Source organism: Takifugu rubripes, chromosome 11, assembly GCF_901000725.2.
Source record: "Takifugu rubripes chromosome 11, fTakRub1.2, whole genome shotgun sequence".
Classification (NCBI taxonomy): domain Eukaryota; kingdom Metazoa; phylum Chordata; class Actinopteri; order Tetraodontiformes; family Tetraodontidae; genus Takifugu; species Takifugu rubripes.
The window spans coordinates 14,315,803-14,337,529 of NC_042295.1; the positions used below are offsets into that span (position 1 = coordinate 14,315,803).

Consider the following 21,727-nt stretch of genomic DNA (forward strand, 5'->3'; position numbering starts at 1 on the left):
AACAACTACCGAGTGTGGCCACCAGGGGGCGACACCGACCTCTGGGGAGGAAGACGTAAGGTCGCGAGGACATTTTATTCAGGGGGAAATGTGCCGCATTAGTTCGCAACGAAATGTGGTTCAAATTAACAAACCGTCTCGGCGGCGCGGAGCTCTGAGTGTGCACGCGAGCGTCCCAAACCGGATCGACACTCTTCACGTGTAGAGCAGAAGGCAACACGAGCGAGGGGGGGAAGGACGCGCGCGGGTGCGCGTGCGCGTGCGCGGCTTCCGCAGCCCCAGCCCTGACGTGACGTCCTCTTCCTCCCTCTTGTCACTGTTTGTTGGGAGGAGGAGGAGGAGGAGAGGGTCGCTTTCGTTGATGTTCCTAATACAAAACAAGTATGTTTCCGGTACCTATTTTGCACCCCGACGCCGGCGGCTTATCGCGCGACCGCAGAACCCCGGCGCTCCGAGCGAAGGCGAGGATTTAAAGCCGGATTCGACTGAAGCCAAATGAGCGGAGGGTGACTGTGTGGATCCGCACCCGTCGCTTTCTTTAATTCGGTCGCAATCTGCCATTGATTGCTGTCCAAGGACTCGGTAGCTACACGCCCCAGCGTCTTGTGATGTCGTCTCCCATCTGTCCTTCGGCCCCATCGACCCCGTATGTGAGGGAGCCACCGTTCTGACGTCCTCCATCCAGAAAATCGCATTAGCTTGCTGCCGAGAAAAGCGAAAACTCCCCCCTTTTTTCCCCCCCCCCGTAACCCGCAGTGGTCGCAGGGACGCACGGAGACCGCCGTGGTTTCTCGTTCGGATGGCTCGCTCCAATGTCGGGGCTTTTTCTCCTCGTCTCGCCAGAAGACGATGGTGCCTAAAGTAAAGCGGTGACCACCGGTAATGTTCCGTGGGCGAGCCAGCCAGCATTTACCGATATGGTACGATAGCGTCTGGGAAGGATCTGGGAAAGTGAAAACCTAGGTGGATCGGAGTGGGGGATCGAGCCGGCCTAGGCGACCCGTTTATTTTTACCTTATTCATTTGAGTAGGATCACTCGGTGATCTGTGCTGCTTTATGACAATGAGGATTATATGAGAAGCGGGACTGTTTTCTAGAGATCCTGGTGTGACAGCCAGGGTAATCTTGGGTGTTTTAAAGCCAGTTGGATCAAAAACCCCGGTCTATTTGTTACGCTTTTTTCCCCCCCCTCCCGGACGGCGAAACGTTCTCAGGGACGAAAATGTCTTTACGCACAGCGCTGCCTGGGAACGAGCGGAACGCCGACCATGTAAGTAAATAATTAAAACACCGACATCTGCTTTTCACCTTCAATAAGCGACCTTTCTTTCAAATGCATCTGCCTTTAGAGACTAGCGAGGAGCCACATCATCCATCAGGCCTTTAGATCACTCTGACGTGCGCAAAGAGCACTTATAATCAAGCAGGCGACACTGGCGTTAATCTTGTCTAGTTTATACGAGGCTGCTGGCAATTGGACACGGTCCTAGGGGGACCAGGGTGGAGGCTCTGGTGCCAGAAGCTGTTGCAGGGTCGAATGGGTTTCGCTAATTAAGCCTCCTAATATCTTAGACGTCCACATCCACCCTTATATCCACGCTTGCGCTCAGTGCGCATGGTTGTTCCCCCCAGTTGATCAATAAGTAATGCGTCTGATGCAAGGCCTTTTCCACACCCAGCCTCTTGCATCCATCCCTCCCCACCCTTTTTCTCCTGTCAATCTGCCCCTCGATCAGCTTAATTTCAGGCGTCATCGTGCCCGCTTCGTGCAGCCTGTCTGATGTGCTGGGTGTTTGATTAGAATGTGTGTGGAGTGCAGCTCACTGGGCTGCACAATAATGCAAAATCTGCTGTGTCAGGCTAGCTTGGTTTTCCCTGCTGATGTTTTTCCTGTCTGGAATTTGGGAAGACACGACTCTAGCTTTTAAATCACCATTTTTAAAAAAAAAAAAAAAAAATCCTTTAGTACATTTGCCCTTAGCAGATCACCATTTGTAACACGTCTACTGGTTTTAATGGTGACACTGCACCGAGGATCCCAATCTTTATCTCAAGGGCACTTTCTCCCCATCAGCAACCCGGAATGTTCACTTGTTCTGGAAATGAGTCATTCAGAAGTGTCCGTATGGTTCTAATGCCTGTTGTTTGACGTGATGCAAATGACAGCCACGTTACCGCTGGCTCAGATTCACCATCAGCTCCCCCCCCTCTTGCTGTGACCTTTTACCACAATCTTCATTTTTAAATTGAACGTTAAACACAACGGGGATTAACTGTTGATGTCGCCAGTGATGGGGAGGAAGCCACTCGATCCAGGAAAACGCCGGATTCATTCCGTCCGGCGTGATTTATCCTATGCACTTTGAGTGTTTGAATTCACATTGAGCTTTTTTTCCCCCTGTGAATTGTGAGATGTGTGTCTGTCTTACTGTGTCAGTTTGCTCAGTTAGAATATTATCTTTTACTGCTTTTGACCAAAAATGCTGCGTTAGCTGAGATTACAGTTAAAAGAGGGCTGTCAGTCAGATTTCACCGTCTGCCTTGTAATACATTTCAAACCTATACTGTCCACAATACTTTTATATTATATCATATTAGCATACCTGTACATAAAATATGTCTCCTCACATTTGTCATATGTTCTCATATAACATCTCAAATAATAGAATCTCCATTTTATGTTACACCAAAGAAAATATGTCTGGCAACATTCATAAAATTCCAGTACAGCATTCCCATCATAGGATGGACAGATGGATCCAAGAATATTTGAGCTCAGACCAAGTCTATGCAGTTTTATACAAAATAAGAAGAAACTATAGCCCACAGGCGTCTTCCTATTAAAGGGAATGAACCACTTGGCATTTGGCTGTTCACTGAACAGCAAAGTAGTTGCTGTGTCTGCTTGGTCATGAACAATCTTTGTGATAAACATCATGGCAACCACAAGGGCCCTGAATCCTCCTTTCTTAGGCCCGTTACCGTGGCTAAATGGTTTGATGTAACGCCTTATAATCAGTGTCCCTAATTTGTTGAAGGTGAATTTACGGCTTCCCATATTTTGACTGTTCTCAGTTTGAACATATCCTTTCCCTAATGGCAAGAAAAACACTGCAAAAATGTAAATCAGCTGAATATAACCGAAGCCATTTTGTTATTGCGCAATCGTTTCAAGATCTGATTACAGATGCCAGCGTTTAATGTTGTGGGTGCAAACTATTAAATCATTATTAATTCTGGGTGTCCCATGGGGGAATAAGCCAGTGTTTTTCATTACTGATCTGTGTAAAAGATGTTAATCCAATGCACTGATACGTTGATTCGATTTTTTTTTTTTTAAAAACCAGCCTCAGCGTAAATCGTGTTTGTTTCCGATAAAGAAGGGGAATTATGCAATGGCAAATCTTTCAGGCTTTCATGTGGCATCAGTAAAAGTTGTTTGACGTGTAACGTGGAGGTATGCACTGATGTTTGTGTGTTTTGATGTGCGCTTTGGGAATGTGCGAGCTCCTTTGCTCTGGGCTAGTCATGTGGTTTCAACCCAACGTAAAAGAAAAGGAAGTTCTGTAGCAAGAGTGCTTTAAGGCTTGTGTGCACGAGTATTCAGCAGCCCTTTCTTACACATAAAAACTGTCTATGCAGCTCCTATTCTGACCCGTTACCCAAAAGCCACGTCTGATGCCCAAAATGACCTTAAATTCACCTAAAAACCTTCAGCCCTTCACAGTTATCAGCACAACTGCTTTAGTGTTGTTAAGCCTTGTCATTGAACCATTTTAAGACAGAGCTGAGCGTTCCCTTATTTGTGTTTTTTGGCATATTTCGCTAACATTCTGTGCAGGAGGAGGTAAAATAATGGCTACAGTTTTTTAGATTTGGAACACTACAGAAGAAACATCATGAATCGGGCTCTTGTTGGCCTATTCTGATGAACGTTGTCCTGGTTTGAATATGTTGAATAAGGTTTTAAATCTCCAGAGTGTGAGCAAAAAGGTACACGTGTGCTTTTGCACAGTCCAATCTGAGAACTCCAGTAATCAATGTAATGCGCAAATCTCACCCAGAAGTGACTCAAATCATGTAACTGTTGGTTAAATTATACCTTTCCTACTGGTGGTACTAATGAAAAACCTGTTCTGTCCTGCTGAATACAGAGTGTGCTGCCTCTGAGAAGGGTTTTCCTGCCAAATTAGTGTGAGTCAGATGATTATGGATAGCAATCTGTCGGCCAGTGGATTAGCTGCTTTTGTGATATTTTTTGTTTAGCCTTTTGTGCAGTAAAATTTCTTAAAAGTCATCAAAATATGCTTAAGCAGATAAAATCTTACCTGCAGAATGTCGGCTGTCGTGTCTGCTGGCACGTTTTCCTGATGGATCTCTTCCTTAATAAAATATTTCCCACAGACTTATGGACCCGTTCAGATATTTGTGCGACAATATTAATATTGTGTAACTCAGTCACCAGGGACACACTTCTTTTGTGGTTTCTCGTGTCCTGACACTTCCTGGAGGAGCTTTAGTATCAAGATAACACTAACAAGGAAACTGGATTGCGTGCGTAAGCTTGTCTATAGAGGTTAGGGATGTTTCAAGGTTGCGCCATACCTTTTGTGTGAGGCCAACATCACACATCCTGTCTTTACTCAATGCCGCCCGTCAGCGTGCACATTTAGGCCGCAGCAGCAGGACGCCTCCCTCAGGGTGTGGTGTTTGTTGGTGTACTGTGACATTGCTCATGCCGACCGCTCGTTTATCGCTCCTTTCGTCACCAGGATCAGAGGCATTAAGGTCGTTTTCCACCACTCGTTTAATGGCTGCCACGCAGGGAGAAATTGCTCTCTTAGTGTCTTTTGGTAATATGTGGACGGGAAAGTTCACATCGGGGAGGAACGAAGTAGCAAAAACATGAAGATCGTCCTGAAATGAAAGATAAATCCCTTCGGGCCTCAGAGTGATGATTTCTTCCCGGAATGTTGTGAGGTTAAACGGTAGTTATAATTCCTGTGGGACCGGGGCCAGGATTAACATGTTCTAACAATAATTCAGTAGAATTATTAAGAATCTCTTCAGAAACATTATGTTTTGTTTTGGGTTTTATTAAACCATCTTGTGTGTGTGCGCGTATGTGTGTAATATGTGTGTGTGTGTGTTTCAGTTATTGACAACTCTGCTAATATTTGAATATCAGACCTATATTAGGAGACCTAGCTACTTCATATGACATTATAGTTTATTTGGTGCAACAAGAATATAAGAAGTGAGTAGACTGTAAATTCCACGAATATCTCACCAAAATGTGCACATCCACACTGGATTTTTTGCAAATCACAACATCACACTACGGAAACATATGCAGCCGGCCCTTCACGTGCCCTGATCTTCAATCCTGAATGTCATGTTACATGTGTATGATCTGTCAATTCCCCATTCCTCTGCATGTCCCAGTCACAGATGACAACACACGTCTTACAGTTACTCACCCCTAAACATGGCTTTCTGAATGAAACTGCATTCCAATCAGTAGGAGTGGCTGAATCAATGTTCTCCTTGAGAAGTATATGAGGAAGGGGGAAGGGTGTGTGTGAAGGGTGGGGGGGGGAGAGGGTGGTGGGAAGTTTAAATTGATGCTGGGTCGCTGAAATTGAAGATTGCAATACAAGACAAAAGAGAGGGTGGGTGCCGGCACGGGGAAGAGAATGGAGGAAAGGCAGGCAAATTGATTTGTCTGGGGGATGGGACGAGCCAGGAGAGACGAGAAGGGGTGAATAATGGGGGGAGGGTAAAGGAGAGATGAAAATGAAGGTGGTGGAATAAATTGGCAATGGGACGCATTCAGACGTGTGGGTGGATTTTTGGCTGTGAACCTTTGTAACCTCAAAAACCCAACTAACATGAAATGGTGTGTTTTCTGTCTGAAGAAAAAAAAAAAAAAAAAACACCACGATTTGACCTTGAGGTCTTGATAGGATGAAATGCTGTAAGGTGGTTATTGGTGAAGGCTGCATGAATACAAATGAATGCCATTTTCATCCCGTCATCCAAATACTGTTCTGTAATTAAGATCGCACTCTTTATCGTGTTTGGTGTCGGGCCACTACAGGTAATACTCGCTAATGCTAAAAAGAGAACAAAGTGAGGCGGATGCTTTAAAACATTTGCAATATTACCCCCTAAAAAGTGTTCCTTTGTAGAATGTTTCAATGGAATGTTTCCATTTAGCACGTGTAAGAGAGCAGATGGAGGGATTAAAGATGTTTATGTTGGAAGGCCTCAGACCTAATCTGAACCTCGGTATTCTCGAGTGGTCACATCTTGTGTCTTTATGATAGATGTTAGCATAGCTAATAAAGCTTTGAGACATGAACCAGCTCTTTATTTTCTTGTGTCTAATCTGGTTATAATCTCACTTTATCCCATTTTGCTACATTCATTCCCTTCTGTTTTGGTGTAATTAATGTGTATTTGAGATGAATCCATCAGAAAGTGAGATATGGAAATGGTATAAAGAGGTTGGTCAAATATCAGAATTAGACACAGAGGCAGAGAAAATCAAGGATACATCAAGAACTAGAAGGTCAAAACAGTCAATAATGGCGTGAGATTGTTTACACAAATGAATTGCCCCGATCTTTCACTTATTTATCTGCTTTGTTAATATATTAACCACTACTTGTGTCAATTTCTAGTATGTTTTAAACAGGAAATTCTGTCATTGTTTAGAACAGGTCCTCTTTAGCATTAGCTGTGAATCACGATTATCTCAAACGTCCTACTTAAACTGTGTGAGATACAAAAAATTCACTGAAAATTTGGAAATGATTCCTGTCAATTCATGCTTGTGTGCGTCTCTCTTGTTTGATTCCAGCATACCTCCCTCTCGGTCAGCCGTTCAGAGAAGGGCACTGGCTGGTCCAGCCGCTCTCTGGGTGCACGATGTCGTAACTCCATCGCTTTATGTTCAGATGAGCAGCCGCACATCGGAAACTACCGGCTACTGAAGACCATTGGGAAGGGAAACTTTGCCAAGGTCAAACTGGCACGACACATACTGACTGGTCGAGAGGTAGGTTTAATGATAACGTGCTGCAAAAGACATGTAAGTGCACACAAATGCCTGAAATAGAAGAGCTAATGCTGGGTTTTTTAGGGCCTCAGCAGAGCAGTAACATCTTGTGACTTAGACCGCAGCTGGTGTTTTGAAGGGTCGCTCCATGAGTTCACGTCACCCCCTGTTAGCTTTCATAACCCGCTGAAATGAACAGTTTTTGTGCGTATAAATGTAAACGGTGGAAACTCGAGAATCGGTTTAAAATGCTTGATTTTAAAGAAGATGGTTTCATTTTGGCACATTCACTACGATAAAGTTCCTTAGAGGCAGAAATTTCATGCAACTGATTTTTTTGAAGGCACAATAGGCAGCTGTGTATTGTGTTATACTGTGTCAAATCACTGAGTACGTAAGGTTATCTGGTACGCAGCAATAACAAATCTTTGGTTGTAACACTGTATACTTGGTCTGTTGAAACTATCTTGTTCAAATTCACATTTTCTTTCTTTGGTTTCTTCCCAGGTCGCAATAAAGATCATCGATAAAACCCAGCTTAACCCAACCAGTCTACAGAAGGTGTGTTCTCTATGTGAATATGATAATGTTTGTCCTAAAGTCACCTTGTGTGTGTAAAAAATGTAGAATCCCGGTTTAGACAGTCGGATTATTTTATCAGCAATGATAGAAAGTGAGTTAAATACCCTGCAGTTAAACCCAGATCAAGTAAAATCCGCCTCACGTTGCCTCAAAGACCAGAAATGACAAAGCAAACTTTGATGCTATTGTGTGAAAAGTGACCAGTGCTGATAAGTCGCACTTTCAACATTTTGGTTTGCTCAAGTGGTGTGTAGGTTTTCCAGATTCTCACAGTTGAAGCCCGCCTCTGTTTCCTGGAACAAACTTTGGCCTTGTTTGACTGTATCTTCTTTATCAACACCTGCATCAACACTGACATCATGGAGTCAATAACCTGTCTCACACACGCACACACACACACACAGCATTAATTTATGCTCAACTGCTTAATCTAGGCTAAATTAGGTCAGGTTAAACACAGACTTTAGGCTACTGATAGTGTCTGAGGACATTTGGTCCACCGGACCCTGATACTGGGTTGGAAAGCAGATTGATCGCTCTTTTGCCTCGACGCCATGAGGAACAAAAAGAGCCTCACTAAATGTATGTTCACTGTCAGGAAGGTATCGGGTACATTTACATTTTAGTCATTAAGATGGTGCTCAGACCTATGTGAATACAACACTGCATCATCTTAAACTACCTAGTACAAGTGCAGCTACCAGTGTAGAGCTGGTAGATCTAAACAGGAGAGAGGAGGTGAAGAAGATGAGCGCTGCTCGGAGAGCAGGTGCTCTCTGGAGAGCCGTGTCTGCAGTGGCTTTTTGAAGGGAGAGACTGTCGCCCTGCTCTGGCAGGGAGGTATGAGAAGGTATGAGGATAGTCGGGGTTGCCGTGCCTGTACAGGTTCATCTGTTATAGAGCACAGACTTTTATAGATTTTTTTTCTGTAAAGTCATTTTCATGGTCTAATGGTCCGATACTGCATAGCGCACTCGGCCGTTTGCATTGTGTCAGCATTGTTGCAGGGGATTCTGGGACCCGAGCATGCTGCCAGGTGACATTTCCGTTTCACCTTTAACTCTGCGCGGTGTGCAAAGTCTATTTGGTTATTTTGAATATATCAAATCCTTTACTATTGGTTTAACAGTTGCTTTGTCCGGTCACATTGAAAACACTTTTTTCACTATTGTCTATAACAGAATTCCAAGGCTGTGAATCAAAAAACAACAAAAGACTAAAATAATGGGTCATTTGCTTTTCATTCATCTATTTTATACAACGAAAGTACGACTAATTCTACATTTGTCTACCATACACAGCATTAATCTGTGCATACCAGACACTGTTTTAGCTGACATCTAATGAAGTAAAGCAAATTGTGTCCCTCACACAGGCCCCCTGAGCCAGTAGTTAAATTCCAGACAGCCAAACAAAGGGGGTAGGCTAAGTTGGGGAGGAGTGGGGGTGTCGATGGGGCCTTGGCGCAGGAGTCGAATACAGAAATCATGATAAAGACAAGATACAGAGCACAACTGAAGAAAACTCCCTCTCCCGCTCCCTTTATTGGTGTCTGTGTTGCTGCTGTTTGTGTTGCTAGTGCAACTGTTTAAATGGCATAATGGGACAAATCAAAGCTGTATATTTAGATGCACATACGTTTATATAATCAGATAATATAGGGAAATGCTTTGTCTTGTCTCGTATAAAGGCAGATCACAGCTTTTGTTAGGGTATTGCTCTTCTATATCTAAGCACAGACTGGGGCTGTGGAACAACATCAAGAGGCTCAGACATTTTGCAGACTGTGACTGATACCAGCCATATTTAACTCAGGGAACAAGTGCTGCGACTGCAGTCTTTCAACAACTGTCGAGACAGCACTTGATTCCACACTTGTGATGGGAGCAGAGCACAACCACCACCTAAAGCCACTGCAAATGGCCCTCGTTGTTTTTATTCCATTGCTTAGAAAATGCTGCTTTGACCCTGCTGCTGCTCCAGTGTTTGTAGTCAAGTCTATTTTTGATTCTGGAAATGTTGGACTTCTATCTGAAATTACAGCGTAGAGCAACATGAGACTCCTTGATGATGTTCTCTATGTATAAAAGGATGGCGCCGCCAGCAGGCTTGGGTACTGCAATGTTCTGCAACCTTTATGTTCCCACTGTCTGTTTCTAGTTCACAAACGCAGACAAAAACACAGGTTTATTTGCTAGACACTGTCTCATGTGGGAGTAAGAGACGTGTGTGTTCATTTAACTCTTAAACTATCCGTTTTTCTTTTTGTCTGGATTTATCTGGCTACGTGAGTGGGTACAGACGATAAGAGGAAGCGCACATTCCATTGTTAAGCTGACTTTTGTGTTTCAGACTGTATCATCTTGCGACAGACAGTAGACGGCGGTTCCTCGTCTGTCCGTTTCAGCCCTGTTGTCTTCCTGTGTCTCTTCTGGCACTGAGAAATAGGAACTTATTTTTATTATTTTATTTTCTTAATCTGTGAGCACACAATTCGACATATATTGTGCGTAAAAAAGGCACAATTTGACACAGCTGTCTATAATTATGTTGTGTCTTGTGTACCTACTTCTTTGTGCTTGCCATCCCATGACTTCCCACCACCCCCTCTCAGCCACAAGGATTATTACTTGTGTTGTCCTGGTAACGGTGACGTGAATTGTAGACGCACAAGAACGAGAGTATTGGATCAGTAGAGGAGTAATGCATTCTTCTATCGTGACAAAAAAGGAAAGTGTTACCAAAAAATGGTTGTAGTCAAATCACTTCTGACTTTTGGCAAAATTTTAGGAGGTTAAATTTAGATTTTTCTGAACATTTGGTCTTTGCTCCTTACTTGGCGATTTGTTTCCCAGTTGCTACGAATATGGGGGAGCAAAAGGTAAACGAAGATGGGGTGAACGGGCAGAGAAAGAGAAAGGTGAATGGATATAATGGACGCAGGGAAGAGAGGTAAAGCTTAGCTGATAATTCTTGCTAAAGCTCAGATGAACAGCTGATGCACTGTGCACTTAATTCGATTACACGCGCTCCCTGTGGATTTGTGTGTTTACGACAGTGCGGCTTCAATGTGTGGGAGCGTTCAGTTGAAAAGGAGAAGAGAACAACGTATGTAATAACACATTAACAGTTTACTGGCATTTAGGTGTCGTCACACCGCAGCTGTTCATGCATCAACAAATGAGTCAATCTTATCTTTTAGTTGTCTGTCGTCCGTAACAAGTTTTCGCTGGTCAATACTTGAGGCTCCATGCACGTACAGTATGTTTGCTCTTCTCAGGCCCTGAGTGAATATGAATAAGCTCTCTGTGCCTTCAGGTGGTGTCACTCACACCAATCATAAACACACTACAGTTCACTGTAAACTCAGGTGCCAAGTTATTTCATTCTGGTTAAACACATTCTATAAAAATGTTGTTTAATGGAACATTCAAAATAGTCTTATGTCTGTACTGAAAGGTAATTTAAATAAGAGGAAAACATTGTTCTCTAATAAACATTGTTGCATGCTAATTCAAACTGAAACATCCATCAAAAATGCACATGAGTTCTATATATTCTATGTAGAAGATAAGGTTTTAGAGAACGTTAGCCACATTTGTCTTGCTTTCTGGGGAATAGGCTTTAGCATATCTGCTTATTCTGAATAAATGGTGCATAACAGAACCTGAATAACAGAAAATGGCCAGATGGATGTAAAATGCAAATAGCCAGAATAGCATTAATACTGAACAACCATTGTGCAAATGTCACCACTCCGATTTCTGTAGTTGCGTTAGAGTTAATAAAGCCGTTTTTGAACTGCTCTGGTCTGTACTTTGGAGCTAATGTCATTCCATTTGAACCCCAGTGGGAAAAAAGTGAGGGTCATTATCTTCTAGTGTCAGAATGTCTCACATAGTAGATACAAATGACTTAAAGACAAATGAGCACTTACTTGGTTGTTTAGATTTACAATATGTGCAGTCACTCGTTTAAAAAAAAAAAAGCCTTTAAGATATTCATTTAAAATTATTTTAATTAGAGAGCGTGTGAGGTGAAGCAGCAGTCCAAAGTGATGGATGAATTGGGGGGGGTTCCTCTGTCAGGGTGTAGCACCAGGCCCCCCAGAGCAGGTCAGAAAAATAAGAAGGGCATCGAGTCTCTGCGTGTGTGTGTGACGAGAAATGGGGCAAACAGAATTAGAACTTTTATGTAAATGGTCGGGGTTTAATTAAAGATTTGAATTGATGAATCCATGAGACAAGACTGAACCTGTCAAGCAATCCTGCCCTTTTTTTCCATATGCACCAGCTGGAATTTGATCGTTCATTGTTCACATTTTGTATTCCAGTTGTTTCGAGAGGTACGCATCATGAAAACCCTGAATCATCCGAACATAGGTGAGTGGAGATGATGAAGCTACCTGTGGTTGTGTGTGCAGGTTTGTGCGTTTTGTGGTAACAATTTCTTTGTTTGTGGCAGTTCAATTGTTTGAGGTGATTGAGACTGAGAAGACTCTATATCTGATAATGGAGTATGCCAGTGGAGGTGAGTGAAGCCCCCACCACCATCACATGAAATGATAATGAATCAATATTTCTGATCCTAAATATTTTAAAGGCATTTGATTCATTTTAAAAATATGTCCTTTTCTTCTGAGCATTGGAACAGACTTAAAAATAAATGTTTAGGTGATTTGAATTTTTTATATCTAAGAAGTTAATGTGCGTGAATTCACATTAACCATCTCTTCGTTCGTTTCCTGAAAGGTTGTTGAAGACAGAATCCTGTTTGTTCCTGTTTTTTTTTTTTTTAAGCAATTTATTTTACTTTCAAATTTGTGTAAAGAGAGAGTGACTCATTTGCTCTCATTCTTCTTCAGGTGAAGTGTTTGACTACCTCGTGGCTCACGGCAGAATGAAGGAGAAAGAGGCCAGAGCCAAGTTCCGACAGGTTAGCGAAATCTCACGCCTGAACGTTAATGTCAGCATATGTGATAAATGAAGGGTTGTTCATCTTCGGCGAAAAATCCACATAGATAGTCCTTAATCTTTAAGTTGTCTTCTATGTTTTTTTCCTCAGATTGTTTCAGCGGTGCACTACTGTCATCAGAAGAACATTGTTCACAGAGACTTGAAGGTGATTACAAAACGAGCATTACAATATGCACCATTTAAGACTAGCATTTAAAATGCTAATGTGAAAAAAAAAAGGGTTTTACTCACGATAAAATGAATAAAATTCACTAATCCTCCTGAATTTTGTAAGACATAATGCTAATAACAGGATTTTATAGCTAATATCTGGAGTATTGTTGGCTACACTTGTTTTAGAGTATTGATTTCATATATATATAGGTTCAATTTTGGTTTTCATCGTGTTATATCTTTTATGTGTGTTTGTGTAGGCAGAAAACTTGCTGTTAGATGCGGATTCCAACATCAAAATAGCTGACTTTGGCTTCAGTAATGAGTTCTCCGTGGGCAGTAAACTAGACACGTTCTGTGGCTCCCCGCCATATGCTGCTCCAGAGCTCTTTCAGGGAAAAAAGTATGATGGTCCAGAGGTGGACATCTGGAGCCTCGGTGTCATTTTATACACACTGGTCAGTGGCTCTTTGCCCTTTGATGGACAGAACCTAAAGGTGGGTGAAGCAAACAGTTTGGTATTTTAGACGAGTCATTATTACCTTTCAGATGCAACAGATAAATAAACGGTGTATATTGTGATTTAAACCATTAATTTAATTCTATAGTTTGGCAGTATAGTTAAAATTTTATTGAATTTAATGCAGCATATTTGTGCTGTAATTGTTCATAATGTAAGTATATTTACATTCAAATTACTGAACAGAATACATGTTGTTTTCTGTAAAATCAGACCAATTTATTAGGTGAATTTCATTTTGATAAAAGATTTGCAGAGCCCAAGTACGGCCTTGTCTTGATCACCAGACACTACTGGCACATCGCAGCCCTGTGACAAAGAAAATGCTCCTTAGTGGATTAGTGTGAAACCATTAGCAGGGATGTGTGCATGTGCATGAGCTGTCCTACATATATACGCTCAGTATAAACACTATAACAATGCCGTTATGTCTGAGTAAAGGGGAAAATACTGTTAAAACTGCACTGGGAAAGTTGACGGCATTATTACCCAGTATAAACCTTTACATTGCTTATTCGATGTATTTGATTCTTACCACCGTGTGTTGTTTAGGAACTGCGGGAGCGTGTTTTGAGAGGGAAATACCGTATACCGTTCTACATGTCTACAGACTGTGAAGGAATCCTGCGCCGCTTCCTGGTTCTTAACCCTGCCAAACGCTGCTCACTTGAGGTGAGCAGGTCCATCAATATTACATAAAGCCGTAGATTTTTAGATTAGATTAGTAAGATCCAAATGTTTTTATTACAAATTTCTTGTCCTATTTTTCAGAATCTCTTAACTTCTTTTTTTCTTATAGCAAATAATGAAAGATAAGTGGATCAATATTGGGCACGAAGGCGATGAGCTCAAGGCCCACATTGAGCCGGTTGAGGACTTCAATGATACCAGTCGCATTGGTAAGACAGGCTCTGCCTTTACTCTCAGATTCTGAAGTCTCAAAAATAAACACTTAATAACGTTTTAATGATTTGGTTCCAGATATCATGGTTGGGATGGGGTTCACTCGGGAGGAGATCAGAGATTCACTAAACACTCAAAAGTATAATGAAGTCACCGCTACATACCTGCTGCTGGGGCGCAAGAATGATGTGAGCGTCATAGGCTGACTGTTTTTCATAATATCCAAATCTAATTTGTGTAGTGAAACGTTAAATAACACGAGTAACATACATGTAAACAGACCAATCAACAATCCAATTGTGAATATTCAGTCTCTGGGCTCTGTGTGTGTGATTGTCGCTCAGACTGAGAACGTTGTGACTCGGTCGAGCAGCAGCCTGAGTCTTGCTCGGGTCCGACCTGGCACGGTCACTAACGGCACCAGCAAACACGCCTCGTCTTCGTCGTCCTCTGGTGCAGCTTCTTCCTCAGCTGGCCCCAAGGCCCAGCGCAGCGCCTCTACCTACCACCGCCAGAGACGCCATTCTGACTTCTGTGAGGAATCACACTCATCTGTATCACATTGATCAAACATAAAATGTTAAATAAAGCAATTAAACCATTAAGACAAGACTAATTAAGCCATGAAACTACTTCTTTTGTTTCAGGTGGTCCCGGGGTTTCCACCACCACGCATCCCAAAAGGAGTCCCAGTGGTGTCAGTGAAGGTGTTGGACTTAAAGAGGAGCGACTGTCAGTCCGCAAACCGAGCACCAGCACCATCGGCTCTCGGAACATCCCAACTCCCTCAAGCCCGATGGTCAGCTCTGCTCACAACCCTAATAAGGCAGAGATACCCGACCGCCGAAAGGACATTAACTCCACCACAGTAAGGGAGAAATGATGCTTTGTGGTTGTTTGGAAGCCATCAGTGTGAGCTGCAGCATGTGTCACAGTTTAATTCCTTCTCTAATCAGATGGTTCTGGTGGCAGAAGCTTCGTAGCGACGTCGGCCGGGTTGTATAGGATAAAACATGAACGTTTTCCACAGATCAAACATGATCTCGTTAGAAAACCGCTCAGAGGTTCCGGAAGTCTTGTAGTTAAATATACAGCCTGTCTGGTCCAGACAGCCACACCTCTAACAGAACCCCTCCTGTCAAATTACAGCTCAGAGAACTCATTACTCATCGAGCGCGTGAACTTTTACATCGTGATGCGATAAAACCTGCAAATTTAGATTAAACTGGCTGAGATTTTCAAATCAGTAGGATTCTTGCATCAAAGCGATGAAACGCTTAAATAATAGAATAGTTTGAACTATATTATACTATGCTTTTAATTTTTGGAATCTGATTTTTTTTTTTTTTTTTGCAGAATAACATCCCGGCCAGTGCCATGACTCGAAGGAACACGTACGTGTGCACTGATCGAGCCAACGCCGATAGACACTCATTGCTTCAAAATGGCAAGGAAACCAGGTAAGAGGCACGTGTGCACATATAGAACGCCACATAATGGTTCGAGTGTGTATCAGGAGAAAACACCCGTCTTGTCTAGTACGTCTCATTGCATTGTGACTTCAATTTCGATCGAGCAGCACAACACCATCAACAGTTTTGCTTTTTGGACTTAAAACTGATCAGATTGCTGGTCAAAGGTCTTTCTGACCTCAGAAAATGTAATATTTTTTGTTATTTATGACCAAAAATAACACAAATGTCCAATATCATGAAAATATGTCAGTATAACTAAAGGTTAGTTACATAGTTTCTAAATGGTAGTTAATACTCATACACTAATCTGGTTTACTGAGGTTTGAAGAGGTGTTTATTTCCACTAATAAAGCTTCCGTGTTTTTACACGGAACTTACAAACTGGTTGGCCCAGCATGTTTGTCTCACAATTTGTTAAGAGAGGATAAAGGACTTAAAGCTTGCATGAGTGGGTTTGTCAGTGGGTTTATGTGCTCAATATGAACTGGCTGCTGCGGTGACAGATGGCTGTGTGCTTGTCACTGTCGGTGTTGCCGGGCCACCATCTCTCACTCTCTCTTTCGTCTCACTTTCTCTGCCTCTCTTTGTGCCTAAACCTTGCCCCTGGTTGTCATCTGGTGTTGCATCAAATATGCCATCAACTTTTACTGAAGAGTCTGTTTAGGTGTTACCTTTATTTTAAACTGCCCCGGACAAAAATACGAACGCAGCCCTTTTGTTTTTGCTCCCATGTTTCATGAGCTGAGCTCTTTTTCCGAAGTCTTCCTATGTACATAAAATGCCTATTTCTCTCAATTAGAACTCTTCCCAAATCTGTCTAATTCTATCCTAGTTAGCGTGAGATCATCCATCCACCTCACAGGTGTGACGTGCCAAGATGCTGAACACACAGCATGAATCCTGCACAGGTGAACCTCAGGATGCCCACAATAAAAGGCCAATAAATGTGAAGTTTTATCACCCAGCACAGCCAGAGATGTCACAAGTCTTTAGGGAGGGTGCAATTGTTCAGTTGTTCATGTTCGGCTCGGGTGGCCCGTGGTGTGGTGGAGGGGTTATGGTATGGGCAGGCATATTTGGTGCCTTTCACCCACAACCATCAACTCATGTTGCAGCATGATCATGCTCGGCCCCACGCTGCAAGGATCTGCACACAATTCCCGGAGGTTCCCGCACGGCCGGCATACTCGCCAGACACGGCATTGTGCTCGTTTGCGATGCTCTGGATCGGCGTGTACGGCCAAGCGTTCCATTTCCTGCCACTTCCAGTTTATTGTGGGCGTCCGAAGGCACATCTGTGTAATCGTGCTGCTCACGAAATGGACAATATTTGAGAGGAAGAAGCCCTTTGTGTACATAAAAAAGAATGTTAGAACTTTAAGTCATGAAAGATGGGAGCAAAAACAAGTGTTGTGTTTGAATTTTTGTACAAAATATATTATATCACTGTTAAAAAGCCATTTAGTGCAATGAAAATGTTGGTCAGGAGGGTCTGAGAATACAAGAAAGTGTCAGTTTTGAAATATAGAAGGAAAGGAGGCTCAACTGATAGACCAGCTGCATGATAAAAATACAAGCCTTATGCCAGCATTGCTCTCCAAATGCCTCATAGGCCATGTCAATACAATGCCTGGCCAACTAGGGTGATGGGAAAAGCATGTGCACTGACACAGTTAATCAGTCGAGGGAAGTCAGAGATAAAACACTGAGTGCACATAACTTGACTACAGTATGCCCTCGCATCAACTGTCCTTTAATGTAAACACTGATTCACATGCAGTTTATGTGTCACTGTATGGCTACATGAGCATTTGTGCTTAATTAATACAGGGCACTTATTTTTACAGTGATACAGAACCTAACCTGTGTCATGATATTAATCTGTGGAATACTTATAATACCAATAAAACCATAACACATTACAACTATAGCAATAATGCAGATCCATTCTGCTTTATTTCAAACTCATCTTTCTTTAAGCCACTCTCCGACCTCTAAAGTCTCTTTTCGGTACCTCCCCGTGCCCCCGTCCAATAGGCAGACACTTCACTTTAACATTAAACGATTTTGCTCTGGAATGGCTGCTCTTCAGCTTAGCGCGTTTAATGGTTGCGCCCCGCTTGAGTTCTCTGTGTAGGTGTTATCTGGAGCGTTATGAAAAGCAGCCTCTGGCCACCAGCCTTTATGCGTGTGTGTGCGTGTGTGTGTGTGTGTGTGTGTGTGTGTGGGGGGGGGGGGGGGGGGGGGGGGGGGGGGGTGAAAGGTAGGGGGCTGGAAAAAAATGTTCCACTTTTCTTTTTTAATTAAAGTATGGTAAATATTATAGGTTGTGTTCTGTATCTCATACTGGAAGCTAGAATACCTTAAAATCTATGTAGCCAATCAGATTTTTATATTATACTTCAGAGGATTTTGTTTTCATTTCTGATAAACCTTCATGGTAGTGATTGCATTTAGTGGCTCTTTTGAAGCCTATTTTTTTCTAGTATCTGTCTAAAGCAGTTTAATAAAAAGCAACAAACTCTTAGTTGACTTTTCCTACAGGTCTGAGTCATTGTGAGTTTTTCTGATGCTTCACTTGTGCCGAGTGTAACCGCACTTAAAATGTACTGTTAAAAAAACCACATTTGCAACTAAGAAATGCAAAATTGTTAGGGTTAGAATTTTTAGAATTCAGCATCAATCAAGTTCAAGACACGTTTGGCTAAAGATTTGTTGGAAAACCAAACCTGGTGGAAAATTAAAAATCTAGCACGTTACTAATGCCTGTTTATTGCCTGTGCTGAATAAAACAATGTTCAACTTCTCCTGCTTTTCTTCCAGCTCCTTATCCCACCGTCTGCCTCCTGCCTCCCCTTCAACGCACAGCATTGCTGGTGCCTCTGCAGCCTCTTCCTCATCCTCCACACCATCCTCCCGCCTCTCCAGGGGAACCACAGTGAGGAGCACATTTCACGGTGGACAGATTCGAGACCGTAGGCCTCCCTCTCATGCTCCCCCCGGCTCTCCGACGCCATCCCATGATGCTAGCCCACTGCCTCATGCCCGGACTCGGGCCACAACCAACTTATTAAGCAAACTGACTTCCAAGTTGACCCGCAGGTAAGGTGAAAAGCCAGTGAAAAGGCTGGAAACAATGTGATATAGTGTGTTTGCCTCCTCTTTGTGGTGAAGCATACATCTTACATACAATACCTAAAAATATATTACCTATTTAAAGTTACACAAATTCCATATGCATTCACTAAACACTGCTAAGCATCTAGCATCATTTGGTTATGTGTAGCAAATTTTCCATACTGTCTTTTATATTTTAAGGGATCTTTTATTCTTACCTATACGTGAAGCACGTTTAGCTAACTGTGCTATCTCCCAATACACTTTTGCTGATACTAACTGCAGCATTCCTTCTATAATGGTAGTTCTCCTAGCTTCAGAACATGTTCTCCTTTAATGTCAGACCTGGGTCTTATTTAGAAATTATTAGCATACTATGGTCATTTTTTAGAGCATCCTTCATATAGAGTGTATTATTATCGTGCTGTAGTTTTGTCCTTTTCATTTTGTATTACCCGTAACAACTGTGTATAAGGTAGAGGGTAGTCTTAATGCTCTGTATTTCTGTTAAATTTATCCAGTTGGACATTATATAAATCAAGGAAATCACAAATACATGATCCCATAATTTCTTAATGCAATTTTAAGATAGTAAGTACTTGAGACCCAGGTCTGATGGTCAGGTGGACGTGCAGTTTCCGTTCACACTCACTTGTTTTTCAGCTGCTTATTGTTGCTTTATTTGTTGGTTTGTTTCCTAACAACTTCTTCTTTTTCAAGACAGTCACCTGCCAGACTTTTACCTTCATTTCTATAGTTCAGTTCGTTTGGTTTATTTTTTTGTTCTTTGCTTCTTCCACCCGTGCTTCCTCTTGTTTCCTGTTGTCCTCCCCATTACTGCCTCTCTATTTCACACAATGTCTCTATGACTCTTTGCTGTTAATTTTTCCTTTTTCCATTCCTCTCACCCTCTCTTCATCTCCTTTTCTTCTTCCTCTTCTTCTCCTAGGGTCACTCTTGACCCTACTAAACGTCAGAGCTCAAACAAGTCCATGTCGGGCTGCACCCTCCCACAAGGGACAAAAACAGTTAGTAAGTCTTCCTTTCCCATGTTTTCTGGCTGCTTCTGTCTGCCTGACTGTCTGCTTGCTTCAAGCCTGTCACCCCCTCTTTCACTCACTCATTCACCGTCTGTTGCATTTGGGAATGTAACTATGCTCATCAGGTATCTGCTAACTGCAACATGCATAATGGTATTGGTCTTTCTAGAATTGGTTAGGGGATGTGCGTCTTAATTTAGTATATTCAAGGTCAGCAATGGACAGATCTTGGCCAGTCTCCTACGAAGATCAGTGTGTATTCCCATGAACAGTCACACATTAACACCTTAGACATTTTTATGCACTCGGTATTGTTAAGGAGCAGATGCTTGCATGAAGCATCCGAGCTTGTACCCGTCATTCTCAATGATTGAGCACTGCCGGTTTAATTCAGGATTAGTTATGTAACCGGGATTTATCCCTCTCTTAAACAGGGATCTTGCACAGGCCTGTCTCAAGAAATAGGCTGATTGCTCTGTTATACTCCTGCTATCTTCTCCTCGCCATCTAGATTGTTTCACTTTCAGCTTCTACCCCATTCTCTCTTGCACACACACACACCTTCCTCAGGTGATAAATATTCGCATTTATAAGTGTGAAGGTTTCTTAAGTCTTAATTATTGTCAGTTATTATAGCCTGTCTCTTGTTATAACGCCATAATAGATTTAGCTGTAGTAAACAGACATTTATTTCATGTAAATAGGCAACTTTTTTTTCACCATTGAAGGTAATAAAGTGATTAATTCTTAATCAGAGTCCTCGGAGAGAGAATTTTCAGTTAAGAACAAATGTCACTGGAGAGAAGGCCCCAGTCCACATTGGAACTGGACACAGCGGCCCCTGGTGGCTGTGGACGGAAGTGCAGATGGCCGCCACCAGCAGGATGTTGTAGCTTCATGCACGGCAGCTACAGCTTATATTTAATAACACTGTGATGGCATGTTAAATAATTAATGTGAAAAACACATGTAAAGCATATGAATATAAGATATGATCAAAGGACAGAAGGCAATTCAATTCAGTTTCTGTAATTTATTACATTTGACCTGTGCCACCGAAGTCTTGTACTCCTTTGATTCATATGTTGCGTTAAATAAGTTCAGTCTGTTTACTAAAGCAATATTCACCATCTTCTCTGCTTGTGTAGACCTGGTTCTTTACTATTGAACCACTTCTGCATTTCTTGGTTTTTGTCATTGTGTTGTGTTGGTGATGCTGACATTTTGATGTTTCATATCCATCCAGTCCACTAAATGTATATCTGTGATTTGAAGACCAGTTGTTGTGTTCTTTGTTGTGATTGGGTGTTGTGAGTTGACTGGAAGTATGGAAAGGAATGCTATTAGGTTTTTAATGGTGCAGTTGATTCCTAACATGTGTGTTTGTCTCCTCCTCGAGGGTCACAGACGAACCTGAGAGAATCAGCAGATCTCCGGTCCCAAGGTGAGTAGAGATCGGTGTGTTTTATACTGTAGAGCCTCTAAAATGCCAGTGCAATGACCTTTTTAAAGTTCTAGAGATAATGCAGGTGCTGATTATGTTCTTTCTGGATTCAATAGAACAGTGTCTCGTCTCATTCATAGCTCATGACTTTGTGTTGATTCAAAAGAAAAAAAACTGTGGTGTCACGAGTGTGCTACTCAGCAGCCCTGGCCTCGTCATATACAACAGTTACAAGCTTATTTATGTACTCTTATCAAAATGTTTCTAAAGTTCTTGCTTACTTCCTTTCAGCCTCAGCCTCTTCAACAACACAGTCTCAGTCTCAGGTTAAAAACAGCAGGTAAACCTGCGGCAGTAGCCTGACGCTAGCTGGCAGCCTGTGATGTGACTCGTCTTAGATGTTTACAGGGGGAAGAATGGGTGTTTTTAAAGTAGTGAAGCAATAAAAACGGA

General features: G+C 42.3%; 1 protein-coding gene across 3 annotated transcripts in view; it reads left to right on the top strand.

The window, feature by feature from the left end:
• Positions 1-21,727, top strand: part of mark4b (MAP/microtubule affinity-regulating kinase 4b) — a 25,055-nt gene continuing 3,328 nt past the window's right edge. The window contains exons 1-17 of one of the 3 annotated variants that reach the window (XM_029843480.1): positions 1-1,271; positions 6,867-7,064; positions 7,572-7,625; positions 11,980-12,028; positions 12,111-12,176; positions 12,511-12,581; positions 12,711-12,767; positions 13,036-13,272; positions 13,848-13,967; positions 14,095-14,194; positions 14,277-14,386; positions 14,543-14,732; positions 14,846-15,066; positions 15,555-15,658; positions 18,497-18,775; positions 19,740-19,822; positions 21,230-21,274. In XM_029843480.1, coding sequence (XP_029699340.1) covers positions 1,224-1,271; positions 6,867-7,064; positions 7,572-7,625; positions 11,980-12,028; positions 12,111-12,176; positions 12,511-12,581; positions 12,711-12,767; positions 13,036-13,272; positions 13,848-13,967; positions 14,095-14,194; positions 14,277-14,386; positions 14,543-14,732; positions 14,846-15,066; positions 15,555-15,658; positions 18,497-18,775; positions 19,740-19,822; positions 21,230-21,274 — 2,032 coding nt within the window. In that variant the 5' untranslated portion in view covers positions 1-1,223. The other 2 variants (XM_011608709.2, XM_029843481.1) reach the window with 2 other exon arrangements.